The sequence below is a fragment of the Lasiosphaeria miniovina genome, assembly GCF_030549165.1.
Source record: "Lasiosphaeria miniovina strain SMH2392-1A chromosome Unknown B0T26scaffold_2, whole genome shotgun sequence".
Lineage (NCBI taxonomy): Eukaryota > Fungi > Ascomycota > Sordariomycetes > Sordariales > Lasiosphaeriaceae > Lasiosphaeria > Lasiosphaeria miniovina.
In genome coordinates this window covers 531,695-544,177 of record NW_026848221.1, presented here as the reverse complement: position 1 = coordinate 544,177, position 12,483 = coordinate 531,695, and the positions used below count along the sequence as shown (strand labels likewise).

The following is a 12,483-nucleotide window of genomic DNA, read 5'->3' as shown; positions in this document are numbered from 1 at the left end:
GCGTCCCAATACCCCTTGGCGTTAGGCACGTACAGCACGTACAGCACTGTACCGTACCTTGCATAATGCCACGAATGGCGTTGCATCGCGGCGCGTCTTAGGCCTTCTTAGCCCATCACTAGCGGGCGACCGCTTTTCGTCAATCTCAACGACCGTTCTTCCCTGATGTCTCTGCCCACAACAGCACTTTACCGTCCACTCCCAACACGCTTCGCATGTTTGTCGACGCACTACCCTCCCAAGAACGCGGCTGCGGTTCGTGCTGCATGGCGCCCGATTTTTGTCTGACAAAGCGCAGGCGCGAACTGGCCAATCCTTGGGCAGCCAGGCCAAGCGATTCGCACCGACGACAATTCCTTGACGATAGTTTAGCAATATACCGGATAATCCACTGATTCCTTCACATCACATACCTTTCTCTTTGCACCACGTATGGACGTTGCAATGGCCCGGTTCCTAGATCCTATTTTTAGACGGCTTAGGCACCTCCGTGGCTGTTTTGCCGCTCCGGCAGAATACAGGGCCAGACAGCAAGGTTTCCTCGTGTCCAGATCGAGGCTCGTCCTACCAGTGCAATATCGGAGATTGATGAAGGCACCAGACAGATCCCATCAATCCATGACCGGGAATGCTCGTCAAGCCACTGTCTAGACCTTCGGCGCCCGCCCACCAGCAAAGCCCGACCCAGCCTCGGCTTTTGCCGCACAGTCCGCACCACTTTCTGAAGCTCCGGTCGCAAACGCGGAATGGCGGGCAAATGGGATTCCTAGTCTGCGGCATGAATCAGCAAATGGCAGGTTCAAGCATGGATGGGGGTGCAAGACAGCACGGAACAAAACTAGAAGCGCCAAGCCTTTAGACACCAAGCTCAAGCTCAGCTGCACCGCTCATCCCGAGACATTGGAAACTGCAACAGTTCAGTGGAACAAGGCTTGATTGACTTATGCTAGTAACGAAAGAAACTGCTCCATGTGAGAGTTGAGAGAAGGAAAAATGGAAGAAGAAAAAAGGAAATTGGAAGGAGTCTCCATCACAGCACCCGGCTCCGGGTCGAGGCGCTCAAGCGTCCCGCCTCGCCCACGGTGCCAAGCAACCGCGGCACAGACTAGCAATCCGTTTTTGGTCCATGTCCGCCGCCTCCGCAAACCCAATCCGCACCTGGAGGAAAGAAAAGAATAAACAGCCGCCTAAACCCCTGGCCCAATGCAGTCGGATCGCAATGAGAGATGCCAACGATGAAGCCCGAGCTCTGGATGGGGGAATGTGGAGTAGCGACGTTTCGGTCGCCTCTCCGCCGCCACCCAATCTCTTAGCCCCCATCCGCCGCCAGTGCCCCCCCGCTCAGCCCTGTGCCGCCCTTTTAGCCTTCGGAGCCGCTTACTTCTTGCAGGTTCTCCAGTTGATGTTGATCTGCTGGGTGAAAGCAACGGTGGCATCGTCGTCGGTGACCTCGCCGGTGGCGGTGCTGTTGGAGCTGGTGAGCGCAATGCGGTTGTTGATGTTGAGAATGCCGTTGGCGCCGCAGGGCGAGAAGATGTAGCTCGCAGTGGGGATCTTGTCCGACTTGGTGTACACCTGGCCTTGCGCCCAGATGCCGCCGCCCGTGATGGACGTCTGCGTGGTCGTGGTCGCCGAAGCGTCCTGGCTGAAGTAGTACGTGCTATAGAAGGTTCCGGTGACGCCCTTATCAAGCTGGGCGTAGCCGTGGTACGTGCTCTCGACAACGGAGAACTGGAACCCGCCGGGGTACTGCAAGATGGATTGTCAGCGCCGCGCTCCGTTGCTGGTGAACGGAGCAAGCATACCTTGAGGTTCAGATGAAGCTGGCAGTTCTTGGTCTTCTCAGTTGGGTTGAAGCCAGGCCCGATGTAGGTTTGGAACTTGTCAAAGCCGAATGTAATGACCTGTGGGTATAACCGAGTCAGCGCAGCTGTGATTTCGTCTCAAGCGATTGCCTCAACCTACAGTCTTGTCGGGCGAGATGCTCGTCGATACGGTGCCTTGCGGGCAGCCATTGCCAGAGAAGGTGGCGCTCAGAACCTGGATCTGCGCCGGGTCCGGAGCATCGGCCCAGCCATCGGGGGTGGCAGCGCCCAAAGGGCTGGCGGCGGCAAGCGCGGGAAGGAGGAAGGCGGCGCAACGCATTTTCAAGTGTGGTTAAAAATTTTGTTGATGAAGATCGACGAGGTGAAGAGAGATCAGAGGATGTTGAGGATTGCTGACCTGGATGGTTGGATGGCGGGAATGCTGTTGGATGCAGAAAAGAAAAGATCTTCTCATCGCGGGCGGCATCCGTCTTTATACCCGTTTCTGTCCTTCGAGCTCCCGGCCATTTCGCGATGACTTCATCCTCGCCAGGGCCGAGGCCGCATATCTTCGGCTGCGGAGGCAAAGTGCACCGAGAGAGACTCTCTTGGCGTCGCCTGGTCTGGAGTTGTTAATTTGCTCCCCAGATTGGACCACGGCCATGCCCGTAGCACCTCGCCCTTTCCATCTTGTCGAGCTCCGAATTACCTATCGCTTGGCGGCCGTTGGAAAATATTGACTTTGGTCGCGGTCGATAGTGGAGAACGGTCGAGGTTGGCTGGTGTCCATGGTCTCAGCCTCCATAGTCACAGCAACCAAATTTGCGGATGAAGTGAGGATAAATGAAACGCATATTAACGCGGGACATCAAGCTCTTATGGAGTCGCCTCAACAAGGCAAATCACCCCCCGACGGTGGCCGTACCGAGACCCAGTCCGTCTTTTCCACTATGTTGTCGCCGCCTCCATCTATCTAGGCCTCGCTTTGGGGGGCCGCACTAACTATAATTCTTTTTTTAGAAGCCCGCCTCCAATTTTTGTTTACCTATCTCGACGCCTAGCTCCTTGGAGATCGGATCGAGGCCGTCGGCCTCGATATTGGGCCTTATTGGCGATGCGTCTCAATGGCACGCCGCGTTATGGTCCCAGGTCCAATTGCTAGGTCTCCGGCTGACATTTGGGGAGCGCTGGACGTTTGTCCACATAGAGTGGCGCTGCTTCTCCTGAAGCTAAACCCCAGACAGCGACGGAGGCGACTTTCTCGCACATGGATGGTTCCCCTCGACACCATCCACCCCACATCCTGGGCTGATCCCCGCGGAATAACCAGGCCAGCGGCCGAAGGCAACCTTCGGCTTCACCACACGGCTGGGCGCGGCGCCCTGTCTACGCTGCTATTTTTGTGGCAAAGTCAGGGGCCGTAGATTAAGCTTAATTGATGGCCCACCTTGTGTTCCCCGGAGGACCGCATCTTGGAACCAGGCCAGTGGCGTGGTGACATGGCATCTCGGCGATGGCGATGTAGCGGCCAGGGAAAACATTGCCACCTGACGGCCTTGCATCGGTCTTTGCATGAGGCCGTGGACTCTAATTCTATTCTATGGCGGGGCCACTCCTCGTGGTTGCGGTGAAGCTCTCTCGGAAGACAGCTTTCTTGACGCCTAGGACGGCAGAAGGCAACGGCATCAATCCATATGTTGTCTTGGACTAAAGCCATCGACACCACCCGCCGGCCAAGCTCGACGGGGACTTGTTCATTACCCGTGCCGTGTCCAAAGCTGACCCTGTCGGGTCTGTTTCTGAACGAATACTCTTGGACGCCTACCCAGGGCAGCCTGGAGGTGAACTGTCGCCGTCTGTGATTGGCTCAACACACGAGGCTCTTCGAGCTGCATATTGCGGAGAGGCAAAAAGCGCCCCGATCTGGCCAATCTTACCCCTTTCCGTGGCTGACACCGGCCAGAAGTAGTTCCCATGCCAAGAACCCGGGAATTGGCCTCGGTCTATTCTTGTTGGCGTGAAGAACGGGTTCCCAAGAGTGGCAAGGTCTGGTTTCCTTTATTTCCGAAAGTTCAGCACTGAAACCCGAAGGAACTCGCGAGGCTTCTTCACCTACCATCCTTGAATATGAGCAACTCCTGCGTACCGACTACCCCCGGTCAAGACATATCAGCATGCCATGAGATGAGAGCCTACGGACGAACTGCTCCCGGCGAAGGAAACTCAGAAGCAAAATACAACCTAGTCTTAGAGGGTCCTTGATGGACATTTGTGCGACCAACCAACATCAAGCATCTGTTCACGAAATGGGGGCCCCACAATCTCACTGCAGCCAGGAACTCGGGTTCGCCCCAGCCTCGGCCACTGCACCAAGGGCCACCACCGTACCCTCCACCCTCTCCAATCCCTGGCTAGCCTTTCCTCCAGGTTGCATTTGCAGTTGCAGTTGCGTCTCCCGTGCCGTCGCCATCTGCATGCTAGCCGCACCCGCAGCAGGAGGGAGAGTCGACAAGACTACCAGTCTCTTTTCTCTTCTTCACGAATAAGGAGCAGCTTGATTCTAAGGAGTGCGCTGATGACTTCTATTTAATAGAAGAGTTCTTCCATGTCAGGAATAGCATCACATTAGAGACAGAGCGGTGATGCCGAATCACCGGTAGTGTTAGTTAGGTACGTACATAGTATCTCGCGCTCCCGTACCCCGCCCTTACCTCCCGGCCCTACCAGAGCCCTAAGACAAGAATAGCAACATTATATATGAGTTATCCGGAAACAGCCGGCTCTCGACGTCCTGTCCCAGGTACGGCACGACAGGCTTATAGCAACGCCCGCACAGAAAAGTTGCAGGGTCGTACCAGGTCTTCGGAGGCGAGTCAGAGGCTAAACGCCGTGGTCATACTACAAGTCTCCGTGTATTGGCGAGAACCAGTGGTTAGCATCCTTGCTGTTCCTGAGAACCCCTGGAACTGGAACGCGGAGAGCGGGCAAGGACCTGACGGAACCACGCCGCTGCTCGCAATGGTTTAACCGAGCAGTGGAAACCACCAGAGAGTGGTCGACCAGCCGACGAATTATCTGTACCAATGAATGTAGGTCGTCAACATCTTCTCGCTTCTTTATTCGCCCTGCGACCGCGGAGGCAATGGCCCACTTAGTTACTTTGTCGTCTGAGCGAGCTGGTTTCCAAAAATACCACCAAGCTTGCTCTACCAAAGTATGGGCAGAGTGGAGAATGGAGCCGGCGTTGTCAACAACGCATCCATACCAAGCCAGATCCATCTATCTCCATATTCCAACGTCCACACTTGACTGTAGATACCTATGCAACGTGGGGAGGCGCACTATAGGGTGTGGAGAAGTGTATTGCTCAACTGTGAGCAAGGCTGTAGACCTCAGCACAGGTCCCCCCAAACCATATCGTATTATAATACTGTCAGGTCTATGTGCTCAAGGCCAGCTGCGGAACATTTGTATGCAGACATGTTTACGACCAGAATACATTGCCTTGCCTTGTCTTGTCCTCTTCTCGTTGCACTTATTTTCTCACCTCACTGCATCGTGCAAGACACTCATCTGGTAACATCTCCTTGGCCAACTCAATTTTGTCCCCCGTCTCCGTCTCCATCTCTGTCTCCGTCCCCGAGTCATTTTTCTACAAACTTCTTCGTCCCATCCTCAAACGCAAGAGATGGGATGAAGGACAAGTTGGAGAAAAGTATTTATTATAGCAAACCTAGGTATGTCACATTCTGTACAGCAATAACTTGGGGTGCTCTAACAAAGGTGGTAGTCACCAAAAACAGCCAACCAAGAAGAGGCAAAAATATCAGATTCGGAGAATACCCGTTAGTCATGGTATCCAATCTTTTTTCATGATCTAAGTACATGCCAAACGAACAAAAAAGGCTCTAAATACTCACTCGAAAATGCGTTGTGGCCAAAAAAGGGGGTTGGGAAAATCCAAGCAGTAGCAAGTCCTTGTCTCCCACCATACCCAAAGGCTAAACAAATGACCGTTCAGGCTTTTCAGGCGACAAGCACAAAATATTCCCGGCTCTAAACAATGGACATTTCCTCTCTCTCTCTGTTATCTCTCAACTGATTCTTTTTTGTTTTCGCCGTCACCTCAAGCCTCGACCTGCTTCAGCAGGCCCTCGAGGTTGATGCTCTTGGGCCGCTCAATGGGCAGGCCGAGGGCGCGGTCCCAGATGAGCTGGGCGAGGGGCCCGAGGCCGCGCGAGACGCCGAACGTGGCGGTGTAATACAGCGTCTCGTGGAAGCCGTAGTGGTGGAACAGGACGCCCGAGCTGCTGTCGACGTTGGGGTACGGGTTCTTGGTCTTGCCGTGCTCCTTGAGCACGTCGGGCGCGATGCGGCTGTTCTTCTGCACCAGCTGGAACACGGGGTCCCGCGCAATCTCGGGCCGCGCCGCGGCGTAGTCCATCAGCGCCTCAAACCGCGGGTCCGGCTTACGCAGCACCGCGTGCCCGTACCCCGGCACCACGCGCCCCGACTTGAGCGTCGTCCACAGGTAGTCCTTGACGTCGGCGTCCGTGTACGAGGCCGGGATGTTGTCCTTCATCTGGATGATCCAGCGGAGCACTTCCTGCGCCGCGAGACTAAACGGAAGACGGGGTGTTAGTGTCTTTTGCTTCTTTTGGTCACTGAAACTAGTCATTGTCTCGCATGCAGCTTACCCGTGCAGTGGTCCAGCGAGGCCCTGGAGGCCGGCACTGTAGCTGAGGAAGGGGTCGCTCAGTGCGCTCCCGACAAGGTGGGTTGCATGGGCCGAGACATTACCGCCCTCGTGGTCGCCGTGAAGGGCCAAGTACAGCCTCAACAGGTCCTGGAAGTTCTCGTTCTCCTTCCCGCCCTTGCCGAGCATGGCAGCAAAATTGTAAGACCAATCCTGCTCTAGGTCGACATCTGCCGGCAGGGCACCACCGCCGCGGTACGAGTTCTGGTAGATCTTGGCGGCGATGGTAGGGAGCTTGGCTAGCAGCGAGATACAGTCGTCAAATGTGGGTTCCCAGTAGTCGGCCTTGTTCAGGCCGTCAGCATAGGCCTTGGCGAACTTGGATGTGTAGTTGAGGGCCGAGACAGCAATGGCGAACTGGGTCATGGGGTGCAGGTCGGTGGGAAAGTTGTCGAGCATCTTGTTGACAAAGTCGGGCAGCTGGGCCTGCTCGGCCAGCTCGCGCGAGAAGTCGCGGACCTGGTTGACCGAGGGTACGCGGCCCGTCAGGAGTAGCCAGAACATGGCCTCGGGCAGCATCTCGGTACCCGTCTTGCCCTTGGGCAGCTCCTTCTGGCAGTCCTTGATGGTGCGGCCGTGGAAGCGGATGCCCTCGTTGGCATCGAGCACGGAGCCCTCCCAGATCATGGCCTTGAGCCCGCGCATGCCCCCAATCGTGTTCTCGACCTTGACCTCGCCAATGACCTTGGATCCATGGGCCTTGACCTTCTTAAACAGCTCCCTCTTGGCCGGAATCACCTCTTTCAGTGTCGCCTTTAGGTCGGGCTCGGCAGTGGCATACGATCTCAGCGAGAAGGCGGAACGGCTGGTAAGAGCTGCGGCGGCTGCAGCTGGCTACACAGACATGACATCAAAGTATCAGCATTATATCCAAGCGGATAGTGATAACGGGGTGGTTTCCAATGCCAATGTCTCCACCAGAGGGAGAAAAGGGAGTAACTTGCCCGAACCGCGCCTGCAAGGAGGGCACGCGACCCAAGCCTCATTTTCATTGCCATTGTTAAGTGATTGGAGGACGTGAGATACCCGAAATGCCGTCTCAATACTCCAAAACTGTCCAGACGCAGATAGCAAGGTGTTGGGAGTGTCTGACCACGTTGCGAGGCTTCGGAGGGTTGGTTGTCGGCGAGCTTGTGCACGGTTCCGAGCTCTAGGCTCTGAGCTCTAGGCCGAGGTTTCGTTGGAGCTATAGCAAGAGTCGGTTAGTGCGGGGTAGACACGGAGGGATGGGCCACCTTAGGGGGCGGGCATAACGGTTCACCATAGACAGAACTGGCGGCACGCACCAACGTTAGGTTTAGAATGAATGCGTTTATGTGTCTATTGTCGATTATGAAACTTCAGAGCATTGTAATGCAAATATATACAGGGCGGCTGCAACAACGCGCCGAATACTGGGAATACCGCGCAAGATAATTAATCCCAGCGACCTTGCGCTGTAAATCCTTCGTCGTCGGCCTCTTCCAAGCTCGTGTAAGTGTGCTGATTGGCTGGTCCCGCATCGCTTTCACAAGGTCTTCCCCAGTTGAACCGAGGAAAGCCGCGGGTCTGACGTGCCCCGCCATCCATTCCCCGGACGAGCGGTTCAAGTCTCGGGGCGCCCCAAAGGATGACTGGGGCTGCTGGGCCAAGCCATTGGCCAATCATGGGCCAGCCATCTTTCCTCGGCTTTCGGGGCGACGCTCGCTCCAACACAGTTGCTTGAGTCAGCAGTGTGGAACAACTTGATACCATACCTGCACCCTTCTTTCCTATGCTAGTATTACTGTGCTCTACTCGTTATGTGAGGAGTTAGTGTTCCTCTATTTATTGTCTCACATCACCTTTTTAGTCCCTCCTTTTCGGACCGAAGGCTCCCAAACACCAAATCCCGCGAAACCCACTTGCAAGGCCGCCGGCGCCTGCTATTACTCGACTACCTCGGCCACACCGGAGACGCACGCGACTTGCCCCAGGACGAACTTTTCCTATCCTCTCAATGCTGCGCACAGCACTTCCTGGAGTCCCTCGCCGGGCCGGGCCCACATGGGCGACGATTGCCCTACGTTGTCGTCCAGCGAGGCCGAACAACCGTCAGTTCCTTTCGACCACAGCCGCACCCAAAATGGCATCCCCATCACACGCGAAGGTTGTTGCGGAGCCCAACACACCCTCTACGACTTTCCAACTGCTCCCCGAGGCGCAAAAGAGCGGCGCGGCAGAGGATGCATTATATCGGGAATCCGTGGAACAGGTCGAGGCCTGGTTCGCGTCGCCCCGTTTCGCGGGCATCAAACGCGACTGGACGGCTGCCGACGTCGTGACAAAGCGTGGGTCTCTGCATCGGTCGTACCCGAGCTCGACAATGGCGCGGAAGCTCTGGGACTTGGTGAGCGAGCGCCAGGCCACCGGGCAGCCCATCCACACCCTCGGCGCCATCGACCCCGTCCAAATGACGCAGCAGGCGCCGCACCAGGAGATCCTGTACCTCTCAGGCTGGGCCTGCTCGTCGACCTTGACCTCGACCAACGAGGTGTCGCCTGACTTCGGCGACTACCCCTACAACACAGTCCCTAACCAGGTAGACCGCATGTTCAAGGCCCAGAGCATGCACGACCGCAAGCAGTGGTTCACCCGATCGCAACTGTCGCCAGAAGAGCGCGCCAAGACTCCATACGTGGATTACTTTCGGCCCATCGTCGCCGACGGCGACACAGGCCACGGCGGCTTGACGGCTGTCATGAAGCTGGCCAAGCTCTTTGCCGAGAACGGCGCCGCCGGTGTGCATTTTGAAGACCAGATGCATGGCGGAAAGAAGTGCGGTCACTTGGCCGGCAAGGTGCTGGTGCCGACCGGCGAACACATCAACCGCCTCAAGGCGGCGCGCTTCCAATGGGATATCATGGGCACCGAGAACGTGCTCATCGCCCGCACCGACTCGGAGAGCGGTAAGCTCCTGTCGTCATCCATCGACGTGCGCGACCACGAGTTCATCCTAGGTGTCGCCGACCCGGCCATCGAGAACCTAGCCGAGACACTTGCCGCCATGGAGGCCAAGGGTGCATCCGGCACCGAGATCGACATTTTCGAGGCAGACTGGGTCAAGAACACGAAGCTCGTTACCTTCGACGAGGCTGCTGTCGCCCATTTCACCGCCAAGGGCGTCGACCAGTCCAAGATCGCCGAGTACCAGCGCAAGGTCGCCGCCCACCGCGACATCGGCATCACGGCGCGGCGGAAGCTGGCCAGCTCCATCACCCCAGACAGCCCAGTGTTCTGGGACTGGGACGTACCTCGCACGCGCGAGGGCTTCTACCACTTCCGCGCGGGCATGGCAGCCGCTACCAAGCGCGCGCTCGCGTTCGGGCCGTACGCGGACCTGCTGTGGGTCGAGACGGGCGACCCGTCAGTCAAGGTGGCGACGGAGCTCGGGCGCGCGGTCCGCGCGGTGCATCCGGGCAAGGGCCTCGTGTACAACCTGTCGCCGTCGTTCAACTGGATGGCGCACGGCTTCACGCCCGCCACGCTGCGCAGCTTCATCTGGGACCTGGCACGTGAGGGCTTCGTCGTCCAGCTCGTCAGCCTGGCGGGCCTGCACAGCACCGCCACCATCACCAACGAGCTCGCCAAGAGCTTCAAGACGGACGGCATGGCCGCCTACGTCGACCTCGTCCAGAAGCGCGAGAAGGCGCTCGGCGTCGACGTGCTCACCCACCAGCGCTGGAGCGGCGCCGGCTATGTCGACGCCATCCTCGGCGCCATCCAGAGCGGCAGCTCCGGGAGCAAGAGCATGGGCGAGGGCAACACCGAGGGCCAGTTTGACTGAAGGAAGAATAGACGCGTGTGAGTTACTGGGTCATGTAGCATGGGAGCGGCGTTCTATTTTTCTATTTACTTAGTCAAGGGCTTTGTTGGATTTGCATGAAAGTTGGAGCTGGATATTTCGGAGCATTTCCAGGGCAGGCAAGCAGTCTTTTTTTCGTTGTCTTGAAACAGGATCTACATATCACTTCAATTTCAAACGTTGACAATCGTTATAGAAGACACGCACGAATTTGCCAAGGTAGAATGTGGTAGAGACTTGAGTTGGTAGAGGAACTAGCTACCTCTTCGGGGCTGACTGACGTAGAACACAAACGGTCGCCAATTGCCCAGGAATACCAGGTAACTCCGACTCCTTGGAGCCACGTCTCTCCCATTCTCCTTCCATGGGTTAAAAGCCCCATTCCCCTACCAAATCTTGCCATTTAGCGCCTCTCACTTTGGCGATACCTAGTCGAGGCTGCTCTTGAGGGCATTGTTCTGAGGAGCGGCCGGGGCGGGGCCCTCGGCCGTCACGTAGGCCTTGGTCATGCCGCCGTCGACGACAAAGTCGTGGCCGTTGACGAAGCTACTCTCGTCGCTAGCCAGGAACAGCACGGCCTGGGCCTGCTCGATGGCCTCGCCGAAGCGACCAGCGGGGAAGTGGATCTCGCGGCGCTGGCGCTTGGCCTGGTCGTCGCCCAGCCAGTCCTGCAGCAGCGGCGTGTTGAGCGGGGCCGGGCACAAGTTGTTGAAGCGGAAGCCCTCGCGCGCGTGCACAATGGCCAGCTCACGCGTCAGCGCCAGCACGGCGCCCTTGCTGGCCGTGTAGGCGAGCTGCGGCGTTGCCGAGCCCACCAGCGCCACCACCGACGACGTGTTGATGATGCTACCCTTGGCCTTGGCGTGCCGGCGCAGCGACAGCACCGCGTGCTTGCAGCCGAACCAAACCCCCTTGACGTTGATGGCCTGCGTCAGGTCCCAGATCTCCTCGGGCGTCCCGATCGCGTCGTCGTCCTTCGCGTGCATGATACCCGCGTTGTTGAAGATGACGTCCACTCCGCCCCACGAGTCGACCGACTCGACCATGGCCTGCACCTGGGGCTCTTTGGAGACGTCACAGGTCTAGTTGCAGTGCAGGAGTTAGTTTCAGGGGTAGCCATTTGTCTCTTTCACTTCTTTCCTTATTCCTTGTTTTGGGAGGCCGGGGGTGGGTAGTAGCGGGAAGATGTTGGTTTGGGTCTTTGGCTGTTGTTGACGACAATGGGGGATGATATAACAGGGGTTTCGTACCATTGTCTCGACTCGCTTTGCGTTGGGAACCAGCTGCTCGATCTTGGCCTTGGCCCGCTCGAGTGCCGGCGCCGAGATGTCGGCCATTAGGATACTAGCGCCTTCTTTAGCGAAGAGAATTGACGTCTCAAGACCAATGCCACTGTTTGGTAGGCGCCATGTCAGTCGCCTTGCTTGTGTCTTCCCGATATCTAGTGAGTGGGGACATTTTGATGCGCCAGTATATCGATGGGGGCAAGCAACCTCCAAGCTCGAGCAGGCCAGATTGCGCAACTTACCCGGCAGCGCCGGTGATGATGGCGTTCTTGCCGGCCAAACGGCCGCGAGCTTCGACAGACATGCTAACGTGGTATCACAGTTGGATTAATTTTCTGGACCGTCGTTCTAGGAAGCGTCGCCGTTGACCAGTGGTGGGGTAAGTAGCTACGAGGTGTGCAGCTGAGCGCGTGCTCCCCAAGACCGCGAAAAATGGTAATTGCCGCAAACCCGGTTGCAATTTTGAATGGAGAAAGGACAGCAGGATGGTTTGGACAAGAAAAAGGGCTAAAGCTGAGGTAGATGAGGGGATGCCCGGTCGTCTGATGTATGGTACAAAAAGAAAGCATGAGCCAGCTCAACCAGGAAGTTGCGAGAGGCCCTCGGGTGTGTCCGCCCCCTAGAGATCCGAAAACGCCCCGAATCCAACCGCCACGCGTCTGTAACTCGCCTTTCCGCTGGTTCCACTAGAGCAAGACACGATATTAGACTGCTGGCTGCTCTGATAAGCGTCCGCACTCTTGTTGTTCTTATCAGCCGGTCGCGGACCTAGGGTCCGGAAGGCAAGTGATTAGGGCGTTGCCTGCCAAGCAG

At 57.1% G+C, this 12,483-nt stretch overlaps 4 protein-coding genes across 4 annotated transcripts; 1 reads left to right on the top strand and 3 right to left on the bottom strand.

Moving 5' to 3' along the window:
* Nucleotides 1-1,377: 1,377 nt before the first annotated feature.
* B0T26DRAFT_636503 (uncharacterized protein) lies at nt 1,378-2,145 on the bottom strand (the record flags this gene model as incomplete). Its single annotated transcript, XM_060436834.1, has 3 exons — nt 1,378-1,749; nt 1,806-1,904; nt 1,966-2,145. 3 exons carry the CDS (start codon nt 2,143-2,145, stop codon nt 1,378-1,380), a joined length of 651 nt encoding a protein of 216 aa, XP_060299720.1.
* A 3,661-nt stretch (nt 2,146-5,806) lies between these two features.
* Nucleotides 5,807-7,915, bottom strand: B0T26DRAFT_105844 (citrate synthase-like protein). Its single transcript, XM_060433250.1, has 3 exons — nt 7,506-7,915; nt 6,503-7,395; nt 5,807-6,424 (listed from the first exon to the last, which is right to left on the bottom strand). The coding sequence occupies exons 1-3, from the start codon at nt 7,557-7,559 to the stop codon at nt 5,932-5,934; spliced, it is 1,440 nt and encodes a 479-aa protein (XP_060299719.1). The 5' UTR covers nt 7,560-7,915; the 3' UTR covers nt 5,807-5,931.
* Nucleotides 7,916-8,417: 502 nt separating this feature from the next.
* On the top strand, nt 8,418-10,629 carry B0T26DRAFT_106167 (isocitrate lyase). Its single transcript, XM_060433251.1, has 2 exons — nt 8,418-10,503; nt 10,584-10,629. The coding sequence occupies exon 1, from the start codon at nt 8,540-8,542 to the stop codon at nt 10,364-10,366; it is 1,827 nt and encodes a 608-aa protein (XP_060299718.1). The 5' UTR covers nt 8,418-8,539; the 3' UTR covers nt 10,367-10,503; nt 10,584-10,629.
* A 183-nt stretch (nt 10,630-10,812) lies between these two features.
* B0T26DRAFT_747250 (short-chain dehydrogenase/reductase family protein) lies at nt 10,813-11,974 on the bottom strand (the record flags this gene model as incomplete). The annotated part of the gene is made up of 3 exons (XM_060444825.1): nt 10,813-11,466; nt 11,635-11,776; nt 11,913-11,974. The coding sequence occupies 3 exons, from the start codon at nt 11,972-11,974 to the stop codon at nt 10,813-10,815; spliced, it is 858 nt and encodes a 285-aa protein (XP_060299717.1).
* Nucleotides 11,975-12,483: the final 509 nt, after the last annotated feature.